Below are 24,122 nucleotides of genomic sequence, written 5' to 3'. Positions count from 1 at the left end.
CCTCGACTTCCACTAGTTTTGGGATTTGACAGCATAAGCCTCCCCGGGGGGAGACAGAGGAGGCAGGGAGCACAGTGCGCTCGGGTCTGTCCCCGCAGAGCATGGGGGCTCAGTCACTGGGGAGTTGTCCTCTTCTCTCTTCTGGGGGAGACCTGAAGCAGCCGGTCGCCAGCACAGACCATCCCGGGGGCAGAGAGCCCTCAGCATCCAGAGCACTCACAGAATGAAGGGGAAATTGGTTCAGGCCTCAGGGTGAGGTGAAAAGTGAGGAGTACTCTGGTGACCAGTGACTAGGGATCCCTGGAGCTCTGCTGGGAGAGCAGACGGAATTCCCAGAGCCTGTTGATGCAAACAGAAATCCCTGAAGGCATTTATCAACTTGAACCTTCCTGTAACCTTCCCCGTGACCGTCTGACCATGGTTTCTGTTTCTCCTTCTAGGGAACAGCCCAGGGTCTGTAAAATGCATTTCTACTTCCATGATGTTGTACTCGATGCCATCCCTGCATCGGTGGGGCTTCTTGGCTGCTGCTGGAGCTATTCCTGGAGAAAGAAGCAGGCAAACAGTCATGCAAAAAGAGCAATAGCCCCTAAAGGAGAGAATCAAGAGGAAGTGATTAAGAGGAATTCATCCCCTGAACCAGCAGCAGGCGTTGCACAGCGCCTGCCACTCTCCTCAGAAGAGAGAAGGCAAGAGAAGGAAACCTCGACCTCCCTGCTGTCAGCAGAATCAATGGTGCCCGGTTCCCTCAGAGAGAAGAGGAGAGACGAACTTGAAATACGGGAGAAGGAGCTAGAGGTGAAGGAGGCCCACCTTGCCCAGGAAAACGAGGAGCTCCAGAGAATGTGGCAAGATATCAAAAAGCATCAAGAGGAGATGCAGCTGCAGAGGGTCTCCTTCCAGATTGATCTGGAGAGCCTTCATACATCCCAGGAGGCAGTGGAGATGGAGAAGGCTCAACTGAAGCGGACCCCTTTGGTCAGCACTTCTGCTCCTCCAAAATCCTGCACTGAGAATTCCTGACAACGACCCCAAGACCAACTCAGGCCACATGCTCCCACCCCCATCCTCGCTCCCTGCCTGGGAAAGGTTTCTTCTAGCTGAATGCGACCCTCTCCCCACCAAATGTCTGGAGGGTTCCCTCATGGGGGAGGAACTCACGTACCTTGCCCAGAGACGGTCCTGCTGCTGCTATTGCTTGCAGCTTCTCGATGGAGATAGAGATGGGAGAATCTCCTTCCACTGGCTGGAATCCATAGAGGCTCAGTTGGAGGATGAAGCCTCCCATGGACTTGGTGTCAAAGATCTTCCTTCCCAGGAATTCCTTGACAAAGAGCTTTTCTGCGATGACGATGCTCTTTCCGTCGTCGGCCCACCAGATTGACTGGAAGCGACGGCTGCTGACGATCTTCCAGAGGTTCTTGAGGAACCTGCGGGCTGAAGAGGGGCTGGGTTTGGCACAGCTGTCCTCCCACCAATGATACCGGAGGCTGGGCACCCCGCACTCCTCAGGCTTACCTTGGAAGTTCTCTCCGGCGAGAGGTGCACTGGCAGCATCACCGGGTGCTGCTGTATCACCAGCTGCGTGGTTGGAAGAAGATGGAGGCACCAAACCGGGCTCCTCCGTGTCGGAGGATGAGTCTTCTGAAGGTGACTCCATGTCGTGCCTTGTGGCTGAGCTGGGTTGCAGCTTGGAGCCTCGTCCCTTTGGCTGAGCAGCGAGACGGAGTCCTGCCTGTCAGCGGCTGAAGGGCTGTGGCGTCTGATGCCTGGGCAGCAGCTCGACAAGTGCCCTGGGTCACTGGGACGCCTGCGTCCCATCACTGTGACCTCACCGTGTGGCACGCGTCTCCTGGCGACCGGAGCTGGAAGGCAGCGCAACTTCTAAAAAGTCCTGTTGTCTTCCGTAAATGCAGCTTGGGACGGAAATAAACTGGGGCCCCAACTCAGAATACGCATTTTGGGTTCTCTCGCATGGCCATGGAACAGCACCAGCCCGTTCCTCAGGCAATCCTCGAATCGCAGAGTCATTTAAGTGTGAAAACACCTTTAAGATCAAGTCCTGTTGCATCCCGAACTCTGGCAAGCCAACCACTAAACCACGGAGCAAACACGACATCCGCATGGCTTTTCAATCCCTCCCTTAGTAAATCCCCCACTGCCCTGGGCAGCCTCTTCCAGAGCAGGACAGCCCTTGCCGGGAAGGAATCTCTCCCCATACCCAATCTAAACCTCTCCTGCTGCGGGAAGAGCCCGTTCCCTCTTACCATCCCATGGCTTGTTCCTTGGGAGAAGAGCCCAGCACCCACCTCCCCAGAACCTCCTTCAGGGGAGCTGCAGAGAGCGATGAGGTCTCCTCTCAGCCTTCTCTTCTCCAGGCTCTGGAAAAAAATGCCCTTTAGGGATGTGCAAGAGGGACCCTGTTGGTCATCAGTGGGAATGAGGAGCGGTGGATGCATCCAGGGCTGGGGTCAGTGCCAAAGGCTTGGGGGTGTCTCCAGGATGGGGCTGTCCCCAGGGAGGGGTGCCAAGGCTGCAGTGCTGGACGTCAAAGAGCCCAGAGCTGCAGTTCTTCCCTTGGGCACCTTCCCCCCGTGCAGAAACGCCCGTGCCCTCTGCTGTGGAACAACCCCCGCTCTGGGATCTCACCCATGACTGGCAGGAAAGGAAAGAGCAGCACATGCTGGATTCTGCACCTGGGAGGGGTCGTGCCGGGACCAAGGATAAAGTGGGAGAGGAGTGGCTGGAGAGGCGCCAGCAGTGGCCCAGGTGGCCAAGAAGGCCAGTGGCACCTTGGTTTGTGTCAGAAACGGCGTGGCCAGCAGGTCCAGGGAGGTTCTTCTCCCTCTGTAGTCGGCACTGGTGAGACCGCTCCTCGAATCCTGTGTTCAGCTCTGGCCCCTCACCACAAGAAGGATGTTGAGGCTCTGGAGCGAGTCCAGAGAAGAGCAACGAAGCTGGGGAAGGGGCTGAGAGAGCTGGGGGTGTTTAGCCTGGAGAAGAGGAGGTGACTGCAGCCCTCTGCTCCACTCTGGTGAGACCCCACCTGGAGCCCTGTGTTCAGCTCTGGAATCCCCAACATGCCAGTGACACAGACCTGTTAGAGCGACTCGGTCTGCTCTCCCAGACTGAGAGGGAGGCAATATTTGAGGGCACCTCATTTACCAGGAGGCAGTGGAGATGGAGAAGGCTCAGTTGAAGCTGGACATGGACCAGCTGCAACAGGATCAAGAGGAGCTGCAGCTGCAGAAGGTCTCCTTCCAGGTTGATCTGGAGAGCCTTCGTACATCCCAGGAGGCAGTGGAGATGGAGAAGGCTCAGTTGAAGCTGGACATGGTCCAGCTGCAACAGGATCAAGAGGAGCTGCAGCTGCAGAAGGTCTCCTTCCACCGCAATCTGGAGAGCCTTCATACGGCCTGGGAGGACCTGAAGAGGGACAAGGAGCAATTCAGACTTGACATGGAGCGCTTCCTTGAAGCGCTTCAGGCGCTTGACCATAGGCAGGTAAATGCTGCTCAGGGCTGGGCTGCTGGGGACACCTGCCCTGCAGGGAACTCCTGGGTGCTCCTGCTCCATCTGCACGCCAGCAGCGATCGACTGGCACCCGCCCGGCCCCAGACAGTTGGGGGCTGCTGTTCCCGGCTCTTCCCTCACAGACTCTGCTCGCTGTGTTTCTCAGCAAGCTGAGGGTTTGGGGTTTATGCCTGTGCACACTCTGGCTGAGGAGAGCAAGCGTTCGCTGCCAAAATGTGGGATCAATGGGATCCTCAAGCCTGTTGTTGAATTGGTTTTTTGCTTTGTACCTTACTCCTTCGTAATGGAATTGGCTTAGAGCTGTAGCAAACTTAGTGAAGAGCTGTAGGATCGTAGCCTGGATCTGCTTTGGGCGCGTGGCTGGACTCCTTGTGGGGCTCAGCAGGGAGCTCTGGGAAGCAAAGCCTCAGAGCAGGGCTGCCTCCCTCCCAGCCGCTTCCTGAGGAGGCCAGAAGTTTCCCGAGCGCCCGGTGAAGCTGTTGCAGCATCGAGCCGCCGCAGCCATGGGAGGGGCAGGAATCCTGTGGGTCTTTTCTAACCTCGTGATTTCTGTGATTCACACCGGACGTGGTGGAGGAGCTTCAGGCTCGAGTGGTTGGAGATGAAGAGGACTCCCTTGCCAGCACCGACTACCAAATGTGTGAGGCACTGCGGGTGCTGCTCACCAAGATCAGGAATGCCTACTCCTGCCTGGCCCAGGAAAACGCTCACCTCCGTAGGCAGGTGGGTTTGACAGAAGAGCTTCAAGGGGAAAATGCTGCCCTGAAAAGGAAACTCGCACAAGTGGCAGAGGTGCTGGAAGAGGTCGAGAACAACCTGAAAGACACAAGACAAGCGGTAGAAAGGAGAGGAGAGCTGGAGAAGGAGCATGAGGAGATCAAATCCATGCTCCTGAGGCGAATGTTTGAGGAGGGCTCAGACAGAAGAACGTAGGGAGCAGAAAGGACCCCTGCAAATGGTGCAAGAGAAGCTGACTGAACTGAAGGGTCGCTTTCTGAAGCATGAAGAACAATGCCAGGAGTTCTTTCAGGAACTGGGAGAGCTGGAATAATAAGGACCCAACCCTACCGTTTCCAGGCCACCCCAGCTGGGCACGTGCAGCTGAGTTTGGGCATGTGAAGCAAGAATTCCTTCTCCACCCATCAGCAATAAATACAGTTACCACATTCACTGGAGGTTCAGTGCCCCTAGGTGGAAGCTCACTAGAAATGGTGGAAACAACAGAAAAGTTTTGGCAGGTGGGCAGCCTCGAAGAAAAGTGCTCCAGCCCTCAGATCATCTCCGTGGCCTCAACTGAAGCAGGACATGGACCAGCTGCAACAGGATCAAGAGGAGCTGCAGCTGCAGAAGGTCTCCTTCCAGGTTGATCTGGAGAGCCTTCGTACATCCCAGGAGGCAGTGGAGATGGAGAAGGCCCAATTGAAGCTGGACATGGACCAGCTGCAACGGGATCAAGAGGAGATGCAGCTGCAGAAGGTCTCCTTCCAGGTTGATCTGGAGAGCCTTCGTACATCCCAGGAGGCCATGGAGATGGAGAAGGCTCAGCTGAAGCAGGACATGGACCAGCTCAAATGGGATCAAGAGGAGATGCAGCTGCAGAAGGTCTCCTTCCAGGTTGATCTGGAGAGCCTTCGTACATCCCACGAGGCAGTGGAAATGACTCTGGGCTCGGTGGTTCGGCAGACGCTTCCCTGCGATCGCTCCCGAGTCGCTGACGTCCCAGCCGTCACCCCAGGGCTGTCTCTGTGAGCAGCACGCAGGGCGCAGGGCGCTGCAACCTCCTCGGCGCGCAGGAAGGCAGGGGACCCAGGCTTGGAGACCGTCCTGCTGGGACACCGCGGGACTCGTCCTCCGCATCCACGCTGGGCTTGCTCCCATCAGCCACGGCCTTCTCTTCCAGCAGACTCCATAAAAAAGACAAAGGAAAGCACTTGGTTAATTTTAAAACGTTAATTAACATTTATTAACATTTAAGCTATGTACAGGGGAAACCATTGAAACTATGCACAGGAGAAACCAGGTTTCTCCGCTCCCCCCCCACCCCCATGCCCTCATCGTATGGCCTGGCGAATGAAGCTGCTCTGGACTATGTCTGCCTTCTCTCTCTCCTTCTTCCTGATGGGATCCACCGCAAAGCAGCGCCAGAGTCGCAGCGTTTATCCGCAGCAGCCGAGGCCACTGTTTCGCCATCGGGGCTCAGAGCCATGCTCAAGACTCTCGCCGTGTGACCTGAAGAGGAGGTGTGCGCTCAGGGACGGGCCGCTCGGTGCACGCCCCGCTCCCTCTGCTTCTGCCACCATGCTCACATTTACTGCGTGGGCCCCGGGAACCCCAGCAGCTCGCAGAGCTGGCCCCGCACCGGGCTGCAGCAGCAGGAATTCACAGCCCAGGCGGGCATTTGCACCAACAGCGTTCCTTCAGCAGCCCCCAGGAGGGCCTCCCTCGAGCAGCACACGCCTCTGCTCAGCAGCCCGCACCAGCCGTGCTCCAGCTCGGGCCACCGCTCCGCTCCACCCAAGGATCACATCTCCTTCAGCCGCCAGTAGCCCTCCCTGCCCCAGGCAAAGGGCCCTGCCTACCTTGCAGCTCAGTGACCTTGGACATGGCTGGATACTTCCAGATCACCAGCTGATTCTCTGCGGAGCCGTGGCGCGAAATGAGCTCCTTGTAGGTGGTCGACCACATGATGGAACAGACCTGGCAGGAGGCGGCAATGCAGGGAAGACGAGCTGCTCGTGCCGATGCTCAGCACCCCGAGAGGAGCACGGCCCTCTCCTCGGCCCTGCCTCGGGGCCTCAGGAGCCAGCAGCTCCGCTCAGGCGTCCCACCAGAAGCTGTTTACATCCAAGCCGACGCTCACGTCTCACCTGGGAGCGGGCATCGATATTGCCCAGGCAGGTGCCAGAAGACACGTTCCAGAGGCGGATGCGTTTGTCGCCGCCTCCGCCTCCAGTGGCCAGAACGCTGGGCTGCCACGGACACCACGCCACAGCCTGCCAGAAGAGGGGTCAGCCTGAGGCGTGCAACGAGCACCCTGCGCGCAGGCAGTGCCGCACGGCTGCCTCGCACACAAACGCGTGCCCACAGCTGCCCCGCGCTCACCTTGACAGCACCCTGGTGCTGACGGAAGCTCTGCGCTGGAGCAAATCCTCCACGGCCCCCCTGGCTGCTCGGCCAGATGTTCACCACGTGGTCGTCACCACCACTGGCGAGGAAGCGGCCGTTTGGAGACCACTTGAGGCCACACACCTCCCGCGTGTGACCAGCAAGCGTGGCCACCTGGTGCTGAGCGACTCTGACGTCGTGGTGCTGGATGCAGCCGCTGCGAGCCCCGCTGCAGAGAGAAGGCTCACAGGGTCAGGCTGCACACAGTGCTGGGAAAAGCCATCCTGGTGCTGGGGCAGGACGGCTGCACCTGCCGCAGGGTTTCACACCGGTGCTGCCGGCAGATCCGGGCTCTTGGCGTGAGCCGAGCACATCCACAAGGATCTGCACCAGCTCCGCTCCGCCCTTCCAACCCCACCCACTGCTTTACCTGGACAGGATGTAGCTGTTCCAGCTGAGACACCCGACACGGGACACGTGGCTGCTCAGCGTGCGGACACGTTTCCGACGCTCCACGTCCCACAGCTAGGGAAGCAGAACAACAAGTTCTCCAGAGGGCCAGGAAACGCCAGCCCCGTTGCTTTGCCCTACAAACCGCAGCGCGCAGGCTCTGCCATTCAGCCTGCTCACTCTGGGAGCAGGGAACTATTTGTATCTCCTGCCCGCAGAACGGAAGGAGAACGCCAGGGGTCAGGAACCCCAAACCCAAGCTCTGCCTCACTGCCGCAGCTGCTCACTGCCGGAGGACATCTCCAGCCCACACCAGGCAAGTCGGAGCGCGTTGCATCCTTCTAGCGCCAGCCAAGCCTTCGTCCCAAGGCCCCACAGCTCCAGCAACCCCTAAACAGCTCCAGCTCGACTCCTGCACTCACCTGGACCTCACCGTTGCTCAAGCCAACAGCCAGGCAGCTGCCTCCGTTACCCCACGACACAGAGGAAACGTAATCAGCTACGTGCTCTGTCTCCATGAGGTTGATGATCTCCCCAGAGACGTGGTGCCACAGGTAGACAGTGGTGTCCAGAGCCAGCGCCAGGAGGTTTTGAGAGCTCCAGTCCAGGAGATTCAGATCTACGGTTTGGAAGAGCAATGCAATGCAGGCCACCCTGCGCTGCCCTGGAGAGCCCTGCCCTTCACCGGTGCTCATCATAGAATCATAGAATAACCAGGTTGGAAGAGACCCACCGGATCACCGAGTCCAACCCTATTCCACCTTCACCAGGTATGCGTGTCCCCCAGCCCCAGTCCAAGCCACCTGCCCAGCACTTGGGACCACTGCTCCTACAAGGCTTCACCCCAGAAGTGGTCCATGCCAGCCCGAGGGCAGAAGAGACCGAAACAGCCCAGGCAGAGCTCCAGTTCCTCAGACCACGCTGGCCTAGGAACCGCACTGCGCTACACAACGATCTCAATGCCCAGCACGCGACATCGCAGCCCACTTACAATAGTCATCACGGATGTCTGGGGCATCCAGGACCCGCTCTGGCGCGCAGGGAATGTATCTGCCCTTCCTCCTGCCGCACCCAGGCATCACCTCATGACCGCAGAGCGCTGTGACATTGTTCTGAAAGCCTGTGTGCAGAGAAACACTTCTGTTAACCGGAGGTCCCGTTTCCTCCCAGCTAAGCCCTGCTCACCCGAGGAGAAATCCCTCCCGGGGAAAATGCAGCCCTGAGAGCAGAGCCACGCTCAGAAGAGTGCAGGGCGCTAACGGCACTGCCGGGGTGAACTGCTGAACCAGCTCTGGTAAATCAGTTCTCTGGAGCTGTCACACAGCCCCTCAGCCGCTGGACAGCTAAGGATTAGGGAGAGCCCGGTGTGCACAGCAGCTCCCAGAAGCCGGTCGATGCCTCCAAATGCGGAGCCTCTGTGCCGCTGTTCCCCTGCCCAGGGCTCTCCAGCCGAGTCGACTCACCCAGAGCCTGTCCCTCACCTGCCGCAGGGCTCGGAGCCTTTCCACTGAGGCTCAGGATCTTTGCCTCTTCCACATCGATGCCGTTCAGCCTCACTGCCCAGGCTTTCTGTGAAGCTGTTGCAGCATCGAGCCGCCGCAGCCATGGCGGGGGCAGGGATCCTGTGGGTCTTTTCTAACCTCGTGATTTCTGTGATTCACACCGGACGTGGCGGAGGAGCTTCAGGCTCGAGTGGTTGGAGATGAAGAGGACTCCCTTGCCAGCACCGACTACCAAATGTGTGAGGCACTGCGGGTGCTGCTCACCAAGATCAGGAATGCCTACTCCTGCCTGGCCCAGGAAAACGCTCACCTCCGTAGGCAGGTGGGTTTGACAGAAGAGCTTCAAGGGGAAAATGCTGCCCTGAAAAGGAAACTCGCACAAGTGGCAGAGGTGCTGGAAGAGGTCGAGAACAACCTGAAAGACACAAGACAAGCGGTAGAAAGGAGAGGAGAGCTGGAGAAGGAGCATGAGGAGATCAAATCCATGCTCCTGAGGCGAATGTTTGAGGAGGGCTCAGACAGAAGAACGTAGGGAGCAGAAAGGACCCCTGCAAATGGTGCAAGAGAAGCTGACTGAACTGAAGGGTCGCTTTCTGAAGCATGAAGAACAATGCCAGGAGTTCTTTCAGGAACTGGGAGAGCTGGAATAATAAGGACCCAACCCTACCGTTTCCAGGCCACCCCAGCTGGGCACGTGCAGCTGAGTTTGGGCATGTGAAGCAAGAATTCCTTCTCCACCCATCAGCAATAAATACAGTTACCACATTCACTGGAGGTTCAGTGCCCCTAGGTGGAAGCTCACTAGAAATGGTGGAAACAACAGAAAAGTTTTGGCAGGTGGGCAGCCTCGAAGAAAAGTGCTCCAGCCCTCAGATCATCTCCGTGGCCTCAACTGAAGCAGGACATGGACCAGCTGCAACAGGATCAAGAGGAGCTGCAGCTGCAGAAGGTCTCCTTCCAGGTTGATCTGGAGAGCCTTCGTACATCCCAGGAGGCAGTGGAGATGGAGAAGGCCCAATTGAAGCCGGACATGGACCAGCTGCAACGGGATCAAGAGGAGATGCAGCTGCAGAAGGTCTCCTTCCAGGTTGATCTGGAGAGCCTTCGTACATCCCAGGAGGCCATGGAGATGGAGAAGGCTCAGCTGAAGCAGGACATGGACCAGCTCAAATGGGATCAAGAGGAGATGCAGCTGCAGAAGGTCTCCTTCCAGGTTGATCTGGAGAGCCTTCGTACATCCCACGAGGCAGTGGAAATGACTCTGGGCTCGGTGGTTCGGCAGACACTTCCCTGCGATCGCTCCCGAGTCGCTGACGTCCCAGCCGTCACCCCAGGGCTGTCTCTGTGAGCAGCACGCAGGGCGCAGGGCGCTGCAACCTCCTCGGCGCGCAGGAAGGCAGGGGACCCAGGCTTGGAGACCGTCCTGCTGGGACACCGCGGGACTCGTCCTCCGCATCCACGCTGGGCTTGCTCCCATCAGCCACGGCCTTCTCTTCCAGCAGACTCCATAAAAAAGACAAAGGAAAGCACTTGGTTAATTTTAAAACCTTAATTAACATTTATTAACATTTAAACTATGTACAGGGTAAACCATTGAAACTATGCACAGGAGAAACCAGGTTTCCCCGCTCCCCCCCCACCCCCATGCCCTCATCGTATGGCCTGGCGAATGAAGCTGCTCTGGACTCTGTCTGCCTTCTCTCTCTCCTTCTTCCTGATGGGATCCACCGCAAAGCAGCGCCAGAGTCGCAGCGTTTCATCCGCAGCAGCCGAGGCCACTGTTTCGCCATCGGGGCTCAGAGCCATGCTCAAGACTCTCGCCGTGTGACCTGAAGAGGAGGTGTGCGCTCAGGGACGGGCCGCTCGGCGCACGCCCCGCTCCCTCTGCTTCTGCCACCACGCTCACATTTACTGCGTGGGCCCCGGGAACCCCAGCAGCTCGCAGAGCTGGCCCCGCACCGGGCTGCAGCAGCAGGAATTCACAGCCCAGGCGGGCATTTGCACCAACAGCGTTCCTTCAGCAGCCCCCAGGAGGGCCTCCCTCGAGCAGCACACGCCTCTGCTCAGCAGCCTGCACCAGCCGAGCTCCAGCTCGGGCCACCGCTCCGCTCCACCCAAGGATCACATCTCCTTCAGCCGCCAGCAGCCCTCCCTGCCCCAGGCAAAGGGCCCTGCCTACCTTGCAGCTCAGTGACCTTGGACATGGCTGGATACTTCCAGATCACCAGCTGATTCTCTGCGGAGCCGTGGCGCGAAATGAGCTCCTTGTAGGTGGTCGACCACATGATGGAACAGACCTGGCAGGAGGCGGCAATGCAGGGAAGACGAGCTGCTCGTGCCGATGCTCAGCACCCCGAGAGGAGCACGGCCCCCTCCTCGGCCCTGCCTCAGGGCCTCAGGAGCCAGCAGCTCCGCTCAGGCGTCCCACCAGAAGCTGTTTACATCCAAGCCGACGCTCACGTCTCACCTGGGAGCGGGCATCGATATTGCCCAGGCAGGTGCCAGAAGACACGTTCCAGAGGCGGATGCGTTTGTCGCCGCCTCCGCCTCCAGTGGCCAGAACGCTGGGCTGCCACGGACACCACGCCACAGCCTGCCAGAAGAGGGGTCAGCCTGAGGCGTGCAACGAGCACCCTGCGCGCAGGCAGTGCCGCACGGCTGCCTCGCACACAAACGCGTGCCCACAGCTGCCCCGCGCTCACCTTGACAGCACCCTGGTGCTGACGGAAGCTCTGCGCTGGAGCAAATCCTCCACGGCCCCCCTGGCTGCTCGGCCAGATGTTCACCACGTGGTCGTCACCACCACTGGCGAGGAAGCGGCCGTTTGGAGACCACTTGAGGCCACACACCTCCCGCGTGTGACCAGCAAGCGTGGCCACCTGGTGCTGAGCGACTCTGACGTCGTGGTGCTGGATGCAGCCGCTGCGAGCCCCGCTGCAGAGAGAAGGCTCACAGGGTCAGGCTGCACACAGTGCTGGGAAAAGCCATCCTGGCGATGGGGCAGGACGGCTGCACCTGCCGCAGGGTTTCACACCGGTGCTGCCGGCAGATCCGGGCTCTTGGCGTGAGCCGAGCACATCCACAAGGATCTGCACCAGCTCCGCTCCGCCCTTCCAACCCCACCCACTGCTTCACCTGGACAGGATGTAGCTGTTCCAGCTGAGACACCCGACACGGGACACGTGGCTGCTCAGCGTGCGGACACGTTTCCGACGCTCCACGTCCCACAGCTAGGGAAGCAGAACAACAAGTTCTCCAGAGGGCCAGGAAACGCCAGCCCCGTTGCTTTGCCCTACAAACCGCAGCGCGCAGGCTCTGCCATTCAGCCCGCTCACTCTGGGAGCAGGGAACAATTTGTATCTCCTGCCCGCAGAACGGAAGGAGAACACCAGGGGTCAGGAACCCCAAACCCAAGCTCTGCCTCACTGCCGCAGCTGCTCACTGCCGGAGGACATCTCCAGCCCACACCAGGCAAGTCGGAGCGCGTTGCATCCTTCTAGCGCCAGCCAAGCCTTCGTCCCAAGGCCCCACAGCTCCAGCAACCCCTAAACAGCTCCAGCTCGACTCCTGCACTCACCTGGACCTCACCGTTGCTCAAGCCAACAGCCAGGCAGCTGCCTCCGTTACCCCACGACACAGAGGAAACGTAATCAGCTACGTGCTCTGTCTCCATGAGGTTGATGATCTCCCCAGAGACGTGGTGCCACAGGTAGACAGTGGTGTCCAGAGCCAGCGCCAGGAGGTTTTGAGAGCTCCAGTCCAGGAGATTCAGATCTACGGTTTGGAAGAGCAATGCAATGCAGGCCACCCTGCGCTGCCCTGGAGAGCCCTGCCCTTCACCGGTGCTCATCATAGAATCATAGAATAACCAGGTTGGAAGAGACCCACCGGATCACCGAGTCCAACCCTATTCCACCTTCACCAGGTATGCGTGTCCCCCAGCCCCAGTCCAAGCCACCTGCCCAGCACTCGGGACCACTGCTCCTACAAGGCTTCACCCCAGAAGTGGTCCATGCCAGCCCGAGGGCAGAAGAGACCGAAACAGCCCAGGCAGAGCTCCAGTTCCTCAGACCACGCTGGCCTAGGAACCGCACTGCGCTACACAACGATCTCAATGCCCAGCACGCGACATCGCAGCCCACTTACAATAGTCATCACGGATGTCTGGGGCATCCAGGACCCGCTCTGGCGCGCAGGGAATGTATCTGCCCTTCCTCCTGCCGCACCCAGGCATCACCTCGTGCCCGCAGAGCGCTGTGACGTTGTTCTGAAAGCCTGTGTGCAGAGAAACACTTCTGTTAACCGGAGGTCCCGTTTCCTCCCAGCTAAGCCCTGCTCACCCGAGGAGAAATCCCTCCCGGGGAAAATGCAGCCCTGAGAGCAGAGCCACGCTCAGAAGAGTGCAGGGCGCTAACAGCACTGCTGAACTGCTGAACTGCAGTGAACTGCACTGGTGAACTGCTGAACCAGCTCTGGTAAATCAGTTCTCTGGAGCTGTCACACAGCCCCTCAGCCGCTGGACAGCTAAGGATTAGGGAGAGCCCGGTGTGCACAGCAGCTCCCAGAAGCCGGTCGATGCCTCCAAATGCGGAGCCTCTGTGCCGCTGTTCCCCTGCCCAGGGCTCTCCAGCCGAGTCGACTCACCCAGAGCCTGTCCCTCACCTGCCGCAGGGCTCGGAGCCTTTCCACTGAGGCTCAGGATCTTTGCCTCTTCCACATCGATGCCGTTCAGCCTCACTGCCCAGGCTTTCTGTGAAGCTGTTGCAGCATCGAGCCGCCGCAGCCATGGCGGGGGCAGGGATCCTGTGGGTCTTTTCTAACCTCGTGATTTCTGTGATTCACACCGGACGTGGCGGAGGAGCTTCAGGCTCGAGTGGTTGGAGATGAAGAGGACTCCCTTGCCAGCACCGACTACCAAATGTGTGAGGCACTGCGGGTGCTGCTCACCAAGATCAGGAATGCCTACTCCTGCCTGGCCCAGGAAAACGCTCACCTCCGTAGGCAGGTGGGTTTGACAGAAGAGCTTCAAGGGGAAAATGCTGCCCTGAAAAGGAAACTCGCACAAGTGGCAGAGGTGCTGGAAGAGGTCGAGAACAACCTGAAAGACACAAGACAAGCGGTAGAAAGGAGAGGAGAGCTGGAGAAGGAGCATGAGGAGATCAAATCCATGCTCCTGAGGCGAATGTTTGAGGAGGGCTCAGACAGAAGAACGTAGGGAGCAGAAAGGACCCCTGCAAATGGTGCAAGAGAAGCTGACTGAACTGAAGGGTCGCTTTCTGAAGCATGAAGAACAATGCCAGGAGTTCTTTCAGGAACTGGGAGAGCTGGAATAATAAGGACCCAACCCTACCGTTTCCAGGCCACCCCAGCTGGGCACGTGCAGCTGAGTTTGGGCATGTGAAGCAAGAATTCCTTCTCCACCCATCAGCAATAAATACAGTTACCACATTCACTGGAGGTTCAGTGCCCCTAGGTGGAAGCTCACTAGAAATGGTGGAAACAACAGAAAAGTTTTGGCAGGTGGGCAGCCTCGAAGAAAAGTGCTCCAGCCCTCAGATCATCTCCGTGGCCTCAACTGAAGCAGGACATGGACCAGCTGCAACAGGATCAAGAGGAGCTGCAGCTGCAGAAGGTCTCCTTCCAGGTTGATCTGGAGAGCCTTCGTACATCCCAGGAGGCAGTGGAGATGGAGAAGGCCCAATTGAAGCCGGACATGGACCAGCTGCAACGGGATCAAGAGGAGATGCAGCTGCAGAAGGTCTCCTTCCAGGTTGATCTGGAGAGCCTTCGTACATCCCAGGAGGCCATGGAGATGGAGAAGGCTCAGCTGAAGCAGGACATGGACCAGCTCAAATGGGATCAAGAGGAGATGCAGCTGCAGAAGGTCTCCTTCCAGGTTGATCTGGAGAGCCTTCGTACATCCCACGAGGCAGTGGAAATGACTCTGGGCTCGGTGGTTCGGCAGACGCTTCCCTGCGATCGCTCCCGAGTCGCTGACGTCCCAGCCGTCACCCCAGGGCTGTCTCTGTGAGCAGCACGCAGGGCGCAGGGCGCTGCAACCTCCTCGGCGCGCAGGAAGGCAGGGGACCCAGGCTTGGAGACCGTCCTGCTGGGACACCGCGGGACTCGTCCTCCGCATCCACGCTGGGCTTGCTCCCATCAGCCACGGCCTTCTCTTCCAGCAGACTCCATAAAAAAGACAAAGGAAAGCACTTGGTTAATTTTAAAACCTTAATTAACATTTATTAACATTTAAACTATGTACAGGGGAAACCATTGAAACTATGTACAGGAGAAACCAGGTTTCCCCGCTCCCCCCCACCCCCATGCCCTCATCGTATGGCCTGGCGAATGAAGCTGCTCTGGACTATGTCTGCCTTCTCTCTCTCCTTCTTCCTGATGGGATCCACCGCAAAGCAGCGCCAGAGTCGCAGCGTTTCATCCGCAGCAGCCGAGGCCACTGTTTCGCCATCGGGGCTCAGAGCCATGCTCAAGACTCTCGCCGTGTGACCTGAAGAGGAGGTGTGCGCTCAGGGACGGGCCGCTCGGCACACGCCCCGCTCCCTCTGCTTCTGCCACCACGCTCACATTTACTGCGTGGGCCCCGGGAACCCCAGCAGCTCGCAGAGCTGGCCCCGCACCGGGCTGCAGCAGCAGGAATTCACAGCCCAGGCGGGCATTTGCACCAACAGCGTTCCTTCAGCAGCCCCCAGGAGGGCCTCCCTCGAGCAGCACACGCCTCTGCTCAGCAGCCCGCACCAGCCGAGCTCCAGCTCGGGCCACCGCTCCGCTCCACCCAAGGATCACATCTCCTTCAGCCGCCAGCAGCCCTCCCTGCCCCAGGCAAAGGGCCCTGCCTACCTTGCAGCTCAGTGACCTTGGACATGGCTGGATACTTCCAGATCACCAGCTGATTCTCTGCGGAGCCGTGGCGCGAAATGAGCTCCTTGTAGGTGGTCGACCACATGATGGAACAGACCTGGCAGGAGGCGGCAATGCAGGGAAGACGAGCTGCTCGTGCCGATGCTCAGCACCCCGAGAGGAGCACGGCCCCCTCCTCGGCCCTGCCTCGGGGCCTCAGGAGCCAGCAGCTCCGCTCAGGCGTCCCACCACAAGCTGTTTACATCCAAGCCGACGCTCACGTCTCACCTGGGAGCGGGCATCGATATTGCCCAGGCAGGTGCCAGAAGACACGTTCCAGAGGCGGATGCGTTTGTCGCCGCCTCCGCCTCCAGTGGCCAGAACGCTGGGCTGCCACGGACACCACGCCACAGCCTGCCAGAAGAGGGGTCAGCCTGAGGCGTGCAACGAGCACCCTGCGCGCAGGCAGTGCCGCACGGCTGCCTCGCACACAAACGCGTGCCCACAGCTGCCCCGCGCTCACCTTGACAGCACCCTGGTGCTGACGGAAGCTCTGCGCTGGAGCAAATCCTCCACGGCCCCCCTGGCTGCTCGGCCAGATGTTCACCACGTGGTCGTCACCACCACTGGCGAGGAAGCGGCCGTTTGGAGACCACTTGAGGCCACACACCTCCCGCGTGTGACCAGCAAGCGTGGCCACCTGGTGCTGAGCGACTCTGACGTCGTGGTGCTGGATGCAGCCGCTGCGAGCCCCGCTGCAGAGAGAAGGCTCACAGGGTCAGGCTGCACACAGTGCTGGGAAAAGCCATCCTGGCGCTGGGGCAGGACGGCTGCACCTGCCGCAGGGTTTCACACCGGTGCTGCCGGCAGATCCGGGCTCTTGGCGTGAGCCGAGCACATCCACAAGGATCTGCACCAGCTCCGCTCCGCCCTTCCAACCCCACCCACTGCTTCACCTGGACAGGATGTAGCTGTTCCAGCTGAGACACCCGACACGGGACACGTGGCTGCTCAGCGTGCGGACACGTTTCCGACGCTCCACGTCCCACAGCTAGGGAAGCAGAACAACAAGTTCTCCAGAGGGCCAGGAAACGCCAGCCCCGTTGCTTTGCCCTCCAAACCGCAGCCCGCAGGCTCTGCCATTCAGCCTGCTCACTCTGGGAGCAGGGAACAATTTGTATCTCCTGCCCGCAGAACGGAAGGAGAAAGCCAGGGGTCAGGAACCCCAAACCCAAGCTCTGCCTCACTGCCGCAGCTGCTCACTGCCTGAGGACATCTCCAGCCCACACCAGGCAAGTCGGAGCGCGTTGCATCCTTCTAGCGCCAGCCAAGCCTTCGTCCCAAGGCCCCACAGCTCCAGCAACCCCTAAACAGCTCCAGCTCGACTCCTGCACTCACCTGGACCTCACCGTTGCTCAAGCCAACAGCCAGGCAGCTGCCTCCGTTACCCCACGACACAGAGGAAACGTAATCAGCTACGTGCTCTGTCTCCATGAGGTTGATGATCTCCCCAGAGACGTGGTGCCACAGGTAGACAGTGGTGTCCAGAGCCAGCGCCAGGAGGTTTTGAGAGCTCCAGTCCAGGAGATTCAGATCTACGGTTTGGAAGAGCAATGCAATGCAGGCCACCCTGCGCTGCCCTGGAGAGCCCTGCCCTTCACCGGTGCTCATCATAGAATCATAGAATAACCAGGTTGGAAGAGACCCACCGGATCACCGAGTCCAACCCTATTCCACCTTCACCAGGTATGCGTGTCCCCCAGCCCCAGTCCAAGCCACCTGCCCAGCACTCGGGACCACTGCTCCTACAAGGCTTCACCCCAGAAGTGGTCCATGCCAGCCCGAGGGCAGAAGAGACCGAAACAGCCCAGGCAGAGCTCCAGTTCCTCAGACCACGCTGGCCTAGGAACCGCACTGCGCTACACAACGATCTCAATGCCCAGCACGCGACATCGCAGCCCACTTACAATAGTCATCATGGATGTCTGGGGCATCCAGGACCCGCTCTGGCGCGCAGGGAATGTATCTGCCCTTCCTCCTGCCGCACCCAGGCATCACCTCGTGCCCGCAGAGCGCTGTGACGTTGTTCTGAAAGCCTGTGTGCAGAGAAACACTTCTGTTAACCGGAGGTCCCGTTTCCTCCCAGCTAAGCCCTGCTCACCCGAGGAGAAATCCCTCCCGGGGAAAATGCAGCCCTGAGAGCAGAGCCATGCTCAGAAGAGTGCAGGGCGCTAACAGCACTGCCGGGGTGAACTGCTGAACCAGCTCTGGTAAATCAGTTCTCTGGAGCTGTCACACAGCCCCTCAGCCGCTGGACAGCTAAGGATTAGGGAGAGCCCGGTGTGCACAGCAGCTCCCAGAAGCCGGTCGATGCCTCCAAATGCGGAGCCTCTGTGCCGCTGTTCCCCTGCCCAGGGCTCTCCAGCCGAGTCGACTCACCCAGAGCCTGTCCCTCACCTGCCGCAGGGCTCGGAGCCTTTCCACTGAGGCTCAGGATCTTTGCCTCTTCCACATCGATGCCGTTCAGCCTCACTGCCCAGGCTTTCTGTGAAGCTGTTGCAGCATCGAGCCGCCGCAGCCATGGCGGGGGCAGGGATCCTGTGGGTCTTTTCTAACCTCGTGATTTCTGTGATTCACACCGGACGTGGCGGAGGAGCTTCAGGCTCGAGTGGTTGGAGATGAAGAGGACTCCCTTGCCAGCACCGACTACCAAATGTGTGAGGCACTGCGGGTGCTGCTCACCAAGATCAGGAATGCCTACTCCTGCCTGGCCCAGGAAAACGCTCACCTCCGTAGGCAGGTGGGTTTGACAGAAGAGCTTCAAGGGGAAAATGCTGCCCTGAAAAGGAAACTCGCACAAGTGGCAGAGGTGCTGGAAGAGGTCGAGAACAACCTGAAAGACACAAGACAAGCGGTAGAAAGGAGAGGAGAGCTGGAGAAGGAGCATGAGGAGATCAAATCCATGCTCCTGAGGCGAATGTTTGAGGAGGGCTCAGACAGAAGAACGTAGGGAGCAGAAAGGACCCCTGCAAATGGTGCAAGAGAAGCTGACTGAACTGAAGGGTCGCTTTCTGAAGCATGAAGAACAATGCCAGGAGTTCTTTCAGGAACTGGGAGAGCTGGAATAATAAGGACCCAACCCTACCGTTTCCAGGCCACCCCAGCTGGGCACGTGCAGCTGAGTTTGGGCATGTGAAGCAAGAATTCCTTCTCCACCCATCAGCAATAAATACAGTTACCACATTCACTGGAGGTTCAGTGCCCCTAGGTGGAAGCTCACTAGAAATGGTGGAAACAACAGAAAAGTTTTGGCAGGTGGGCAGCCTCGAAGAAAAGTGCTCCAGCCCTCAGATCATCTCCGTGGCCTCAACTGAAGCAGGACATGGACCAGCTGCAACAGGATCAAGAGGAGCTGCAGCTGCAGAAGGTCTCCTTCCAGGTTGATCTGGAGAGCCTTCGTACATCCCAGGAGGCAGTGGAGATGGAGAAGGCCCAATTGAAGCCGGACATGGACCAGCTGCAACGGGATCAAGAGGAGATGCAGCTGCAGAAGGTCTCCTTCCAGGTTGATCTGGAGAGCCTTCGTACATCCCAGGAGGCCATGGAGATGGAGAAGGCTCAGCTGAAGCAGGACATGGACCAGCTCAAATGGGATCAAGAGGAGATGCAGCTGCAGAAGGTCTCCTTCCAGGTTGATCTGGAGAGCCTTCGTACATCCCACGAGGCAGTGGAAATGACTCTGGGCTCGGTGGTTCGGCAGACGCTTCCCTGCGATCGCTCCCGAGTCGCTGACGTCCCAGCCGTCACCCCAGGGCTGTCTCTGTGAGCAGCACGCAGGGCGCAGGGCGCTGCAACCTCCTCGGCGCGCAGGAAGGCAGGGGACCCAGGCTTGGAGACCGTCCTGCTGGGACACCGCGGGACTCGTCCTCCGCATCCACGCTGGGCTTGCTCCCATCAGCCACGGCCTTCTCTTCCAGCAGACTCCATAAAAAAGACAAAGGAAAGCACTTGGTTAATTTTAAAACCTTAATTAACATTTATTAACATTTAAACTATGTACAGGGTAAACCATTGAAACTATGCACAGGAGAAACCAGGTTTCCCCGCTCCCCCCCCACCCCCATGCCCTCATCGTATGGCCTGGCGAATGAAGCTGCTCTGGACTATGTCTGCCTTCTCTCTCTCCTTCTTCCTGATGGGATCCACCGCAAAGCAGCGCCAGAGTCGCAGCGTTTCATCCGCAGCAGCCGAGGCCACTGTTTCGCCATCGGGGCTCAGAGCCATGCTCAAGACTCTCGCCGTGTGACCTGAAGAGGAGGTGTGCGCTCAGGGACGGGCCGCTCGGCGCACGCCCCGCTCCCTCTGCTTCTGCCACCACGCTCACATTTACTGCGTGGGCCCCGGGAACCCCAGCAGCTCGCAGAGCTGGCCCCGCACCGGGCTGCAGCAGCAGGAATTCACAGCCCAGGCGGGCATTTGCACCAACAGCGTTCCTTCAGCAGCCCCCAGGAGGGCCTCCCTCGAGCAGCACACGCCTCTGCTCAGCAGCCCGCACCAGCCGAGCTCCAGCTCGGGCCACCGCTCCGCTCCACCCAAGGATCACATCTCCTTCAGCCGCCAGCAGCCCTCCCTGCCCCAGGCAAAGGGCCCTGCCTACCTTGCAGCTCAGTGACCTTGGACATGGCTGGATACTTCCAGATCACCAGCTGATTCTCTGCGGAGCCGTGGCGCGAAATGAGCTCCTTGTAGGTGGTCGACCACATGATGGAACAGACCTGGCAGGAGGCGGCAATGCAGGGAAGACGAGCTGCTCGTGCCGATGCTCAGCACCCCGAGAGGAGCACGGCCCCCTCCTCGGCCCTGCCTCGGGGCCTCAGGAGCCAGCAGCTCCGCTCAGGCGTCCCACCACAAGCTGTTTACATCCAAGCCGACGCTCACGTCTCACCTGGGAGCGGGCATCGATATTGCCCAGGCAGGTGCCAGAAGACACGTTCCAGAGGCGGATGCGTTTGTCGCCGCCTCCGCCTCCAGTGGCCAGAACGCTGGGCTGCCACGGACACCACGCCACAGCCTGCCAGAAGAGGGGTCAGCCTGAGGCGTGCAACGAGCACCCTGCGCGCAGGCAGTGCCGCACGGCTGCCTCGCACACAAACGCGTGCCCACAGCTGCCCCGCGCTCACCTTGACAGCACCCTGGTGCTGACGGAAGCTCTGCGCTGGAGCAAATCCTCCACGGCCCCCCTGGCTGCTCGGCCAGATGTTCACCACGTGGTCGTCACCACCACTGGCGAGGAAGCGGCCGTTTGGAGACCACTTGAGGCCACACACCTCCCGCGTGTGACCAGCAAGCGTGGCCACCTGGTGCTGAGCGACTCTGACGTCGTGGTGCTGGATGCAGCCGCTGCGAGCCCCGCTGCAGAGAGAAGGCTCACAGGGTCAGGCTGCACACAGTGCTGGGAAAAGCCATCCTGGCGCTGGGGCAGGACGGCTGCACCTGCCGCAGGGTTTCACACCGGTGCTGCCGGCAGATCCGGGCTCTTGGCGTGAGCCGAGCACATCCACAAGGATCTGCACCAGCTCCGCTCCGCCCTTCCAACCCCACCCACTGCTTCACCTGGACAGGATGTAGCTGTTCCAGCTGAGACACCCGACACGGGACACGTGGCTGCTCAGCGTGCGGACACGTTTCCGACGCTCCACGTCCCACAGCTAGGGAAGCAGAACAACAAGTTCTCCAGAGGGCCAGGAAACGCCAGCCCCGTTGCTTTGCCCTACAAACTGCAGCGCGCAGGCTCTGCCATTCAGCCTGCTCACTCTGGGAGCAGGGAACAATTTGTATCCCCTGCCCGCAGAACGGAAGGAGAACGCCAGGGGTCAGGAACCCCAAACCCAAGCTCTGCCTCACTGCCGCAGCTGCTCACTGCCGGAGGACATCTCCAGCCCACACCAGGCAAGTCGGAGCGCGTTGCATCCTTCTAGCGCCAGCCAAGCCTTCGTCCCAAGGCCCCACAGCTCCAGCAACCCCTAAACAGCTCCAGCTCGACTCCTGCACTCACCTGGACCTCACCGTTGCTCAAGCCAACAGCCAGGCAGCTGCCTCCGTTACCCCACGACACAGAGGAAACGTAATCAGCTACGTGCTCTGTCTCCATGAGGTTGATGATCTCCCCAGAGACGTGGTGCCACAGGTAGACAGTGGTGTCCAGAGCCAGCGCCAGGAGGTTTTGAGAGCTCCAGTCCAGGAGATTCAGATCTACGGTTTGGAAGAGCAATGCAATGCAGGCCACCCTGCGCTGCCCTGGAGAGCCCTGCCCTTCACCGGTGCTCATCATAGAATCATAGAATAACCAGGTTGGAAGAGACCCACCGGATCACCGAGTCCAACCCTATTCCACCTTCACCAGGTATGCGTGTCCCCCAGCCCCAGTCCAAGCCACCTGCCCAGCACTCGGGACCACTGCTCCTACAAGGCTTCACCCCAGAAGTGGTCCATGCCAGCCCGAGGGCAGAAGAGACCGAAACAGCCCAGGCAGAGCTCCAGTTCCTCAGACCACGCTGGCCTAGGAACCGCACTGCGCTACACAACGATCTCAATGCCCAGCACGCGACATCGCAGCCCACTTACAATAGTCATCACGGATGTCTGGGGCATCCAGGACCCGCTCTGGCGCGCAGGGAATGTATCTGCCCTTCCTCCTGCCGCACCCAGGCATCACCTCATGACCGCAGAGCGCTGTGACATTGTTCTGAAAGCCTGTGTGCAGAGAAACACTTCTGTTAACCGGAGGTCCCGTTTCCTCCCAGCTAAGCCCTGCTCACCCGAGGAGAAATCCCTCCCGGGGAAAATGCAGCCCTGAGAGCAGAGCCACGCTCAGAAGAGTGCAGGGCGCTAACGGCACTGCCGGGGTGAACTGCTGAACCAGCTCTGGTAAATCAGTTCTCTGGAGCTGTCACACAGCCCCTCAGCCGCTGGACACCTAAGGATTAGGGAGAGCCCGGTGTGCACAGCAGCTCCCAGAAGCCGGTCGATGCCTCCAAATGCGGAGCCTCTGTGCCGCTGTTCCCCTGCCCAGGGCTCTCCAGCCGAGTCGACTCACCCAGAGCCTGTCCCTCACCTGCCGCAGGGCTCGGAGCCTTTCCACTGAGGCTCAGGATCTTTGCCTCTTCCACATCGATGCCGTTCAGCCTCACTGCCCAGGCTTTCTGTGAAGCTGTTGCAGCATCGAGCCGCCGCAGCCATGGCGGGGGCAGGGATCCTGTGGGTCTTTTCTAACCTCGTGATTTCTGTGATTCACACCGGACGTGGCGGAGGAGCTTCAGGCTCGAGTGGTTGGAGATGAAGAGGACTCCCTTGCCAGCACCGACTACCAAATGTGTGAGGCACTGCGGGTGCTGCTCACCAAGATCAGGAATGCCTACTCCTGCCTGGCCCAGGAAAACGCTCACCTCCGTAGGCAGGTGGGTTTGACAGAAGAGCTTCAAGGGGAAAATGCTGCCCTGAAAAGGAAACTCGCACAAGTGGCAGAGGTGCTGGAAGAGGTCGAGAACAACCTGAAAGACACAAGACAAGCGGTAGAAAGGAGAGGAGAGCTGGAGAAGGAGCATGAGGAGATCAAATCCATGCTCCTGAGGCGAATGTTTGAGGAGGGCTCAGACAGAAGAACGTAGGGAGCAGAAAGGACCCCTGCAAATGGTGCAAGAGAAGCTGACTGAACTGAAGGGTCGCTTTCTGAAGCATGAAGAACAATGCCAGGAGTTCTTTCAGGAACTGGGAGAGCTGGAATAATAAGGACCCAACCCTACCGTTTCCAGGCCACCCCAGCTGGGCACGTGCAGCTGAGTTTGGGCATGTGAAGCAAGAATTCCTTCTCCACCCATCAGCAATAAATACAGTTACCACATTCACTGGAGGTTCAGTGCCCCTAGGTGGAAGCTCACTAGAAATGGTGGAAACAACAGAAAAGTTTTGGCAGGTGGGCAGCCTCGAAGAAAAGTGCTCCAGCCCTCAGATCATCTCCGTGGCCTCAACTGAAGCAGGACATGGACCAGCTGCAACAGGATCAAGAGGAGCTGCAGCTGCAGAAGGTCTCCTTCCAGGTTGATCTGGAGAGCCTTCGTACATCCCAGGAGGCAGTGGAGATGGAGAAGGCCCAATTGAAGCCGGACATGGACCAGCTGCAACGGGATCAAGAGGAGATGCAGCTGCAGAAGGTCTCCTTCCAGGTTGATCTGGAGAGCCTTCGTACATCCCAGGAGGCCATGGAGATGGAGAAGGCTCAGCTGAAGCAGGACATGGACCAGCTCAAATGGGATCAAGAGGAGATGCAGCTGCAGAAGGTCTCCTTCCAGGTTGATCTGGAGAGCCTTCGTACATCCCACGAGGCAGTGGAAATGACTCTGGGCTCGGTGGTTCGGCAGACACTTCCCTGCGATCGCTCCCGAGTCGCTGACGTCCCAGCCGTCACCCCAGGGCTGTCTCTGTGAGCAGCACGCAGGGCGCAGGGCGCTGCAACCTCCTCGGCGCGCAGGAAGGCAGGGGACCCAGGCTTGGAGACCGTCCTGCTGGGACACCGCGGGACTCGTCCTCCGCATCCACGCTGGGCTTGCTCCCATCAGCCACGGCCTTCTCTTCCAGCAGACTCCATAAAAAAGACAAAGGAAAGCACTTGGT

At 59.3% G+C, this 24,122-nt stretch overlaps 4 protein-coding genes across 4 annotated transcripts; all 4 read right to left on the bottom strand.

Annotated features, from left to right (window-relative positions):
• Nucleotides 1–5,585: 5,585 nt before the first annotated feature.
• On the bottom strand, nucleotides 5,586–9,333 carry LOC138723314 (cell division cycle protein 20 homolog). The gene is given in 11 exon segments (XM_069862263.1): nucleotides 5,586–5,692; nucleotides 5,695–5,763; nucleotides 6,114–6,231; nucleotides 6,402–6,527; nucleotides 6,637–6,868; nucleotides 7,070–7,164; nucleotides 7,512–7,708; nucleotides 8,081–8,209; nucleotides 8,571–8,711; nucleotides 8,856–9,006; nucleotides 9,259–9,333. Coding segments are annotated over 11 exon segments (1,440 nt in total).
• A 908-nt stretch (nucleotides 9,334–10,241) lies between these two features.
• LOC138723312 (cell division cycle protein 20 homolog) lies at nucleotides 10,242–14,016 on the bottom strand. The gene is made up of 10 exons (XM_069862261.1): nucleotides 13,942–14,016; nucleotides 13,539–13,689; nucleotides 13,254–13,394; nucleotides 12,738–12,866; nucleotides 12,169–12,365; nucleotides 11,727–11,821; nucleotides 11,294–11,525; nucleotides 11,059–11,184; nucleotides 10,771–10,888; nucleotides 10,242–10,420 (listed from the first exon to the last, which is right to left on the bottom strand). The coding sequence occupies exons 1-10, from the start codon at nucleotides 14,014–14,016 to the stop codon at nucleotides 10,242–10,244; spliced, it is 1,443 nt and encodes a 480-aa protein (XP_069718362.1).
• Nucleotides 14,017–14,923: 907 nt separating this feature from the next.
• Nucleotides 14,924–18,672, bottom strand: LOC138723311 (cell division cycle protein 20 homolog). The gene is made up of 10 exons (XM_069862260.1): nucleotides 18,598–18,672; nucleotides 18,195–18,345; nucleotides 17,910–18,050; nucleotides 17,420–17,548; nucleotides 16,851–17,047; nucleotides 16,409–16,503; nucleotides 15,976–16,207; nucleotides 15,741–15,866; nucleotides 15,453–15,570; nucleotides 14,924–15,102 (listed from the first exon to the last, which is right to left on the bottom strand). Exons 1-10 carry the CDS (start codon nucleotides 18,670–18,672, stop codon nucleotides 14,924–14,926), a joined length of 1,443 nt encoding a protein of 480 aa, XP_069718361.1.
• Nucleotides 18,673–19,580: 908 nt separating this feature from the next.
• Nucleotides 19,581–23,329, bottom strand: LOC138723310 (cell division cycle protein 20 homolog). Its single transcript, XM_069862259.1, has 10 exons — nucleotides 23,255–23,329; nucleotides 22,852–23,002; nucleotides 22,567–22,707; nucleotides 22,077–22,205; nucleotides 21,508–21,704; nucleotides 21,066–21,160; nucleotides 20,633–20,864; nucleotides 20,398–20,523; nucleotides 20,110–20,227; nucleotides 19,581–19,759 (listed from the first exon to the last, which is right to left on the bottom strand). The coding sequence occupies exons 1-10, from the start codon at nucleotides 23,327–23,329 to the stop codon at nucleotides 19,581–19,583; spliced, it is 1,443 nt and encodes a 480-aa protein (XP_069718360.1).
• Nucleotides 23,330–24,122: the final 793 nt, after the last annotated feature.

The sequence above is a fragment of the Phaenicophaeus curvirostris genome, chromosome 8 (assembly GCF_032191515.1).
Source record: "Phaenicophaeus curvirostris isolate KB17595 chromosome 8, BPBGC_Pcur_1.0, whole genome shotgun sequence".
NCBI lineage: Eukaryota > Metazoa > Chordata > Aves > Cuculiformes > Cuculidae > Phaenicophaeus > Phaenicophaeus curvirostris.
The sequence above is the reverse complement of the archived record's forward strand: the minus strand, read 5'-3'. Positions and strand labels throughout refer to the sequence as shown.

Bases quoted from the DNA above. Each gene is read 5' to 3' on its own strand.
- LOC138723312 (XM_069862261.1), bottom strand. From the start codon at position 14,016: ATGGGTGGAGAAGGAATTCTTGCTTCACATGCCCAAACTCAGCTGCAC. The intron at 13,690-13,941 runs GTAGGGTTGGGT...TGTGTCTTTCAG, and splicing joins GCTGGGGTGGCCTGGAAACG to GTTGTTCTCGACCTCTTCCA. The intron at 10,889-11,058 runs GTGAGACGTGAG...GCCTCCTGCCAG, and splicing joins ATATCGATGCCCGCTCCCAG to GTCTGTTCCATCATGTGGTC.
- LOC138723311 (XM_069862260.1), bottom strand. From the start codon at position 18,672: ATGGGTGGAGAAGGAATTCTTGCTTCACATGCCCAAACTCAGCTGCAC. The intron at 16,504-16,850 runs GTGAGTGCAGGA...CTGCTTCCCTAG, and splicing joins TGAGCAACGGTGAGGTCCAG to CTGTGGGACGTGGAGCGTCG. The intron at 16,208-16,408 runs GTGAAGCAGTGG...TTCTCTCTGCAG, and splicing joins AACAGCTACATCCTGTCCAG to CGGGGCTCGCAGCGGCTGCA.
- LOC138723310 (XM_069862259.1), bottom strand. From the start codon at position 23,329: ATGGGTGGAGAAGGAATTCTTGCTTCACATGCCCAAACTCAGCTGCAC. The intron at 21,161-21,507 runs GTGAGTGCAGGA...CTGCTTCCCTAG, and splicing joins TGAGCAACGGTGAGGTCCAG to CTGTGGGACGTGGAGCGTCG. The intron at 19,760-20,109 runs GTAGGCAGGGCC...CCTCCTCTTCAG, and splicing joins CAAGGTCACTGAGCTGCAAG to GTCACACGGCGAGAGTCTTG.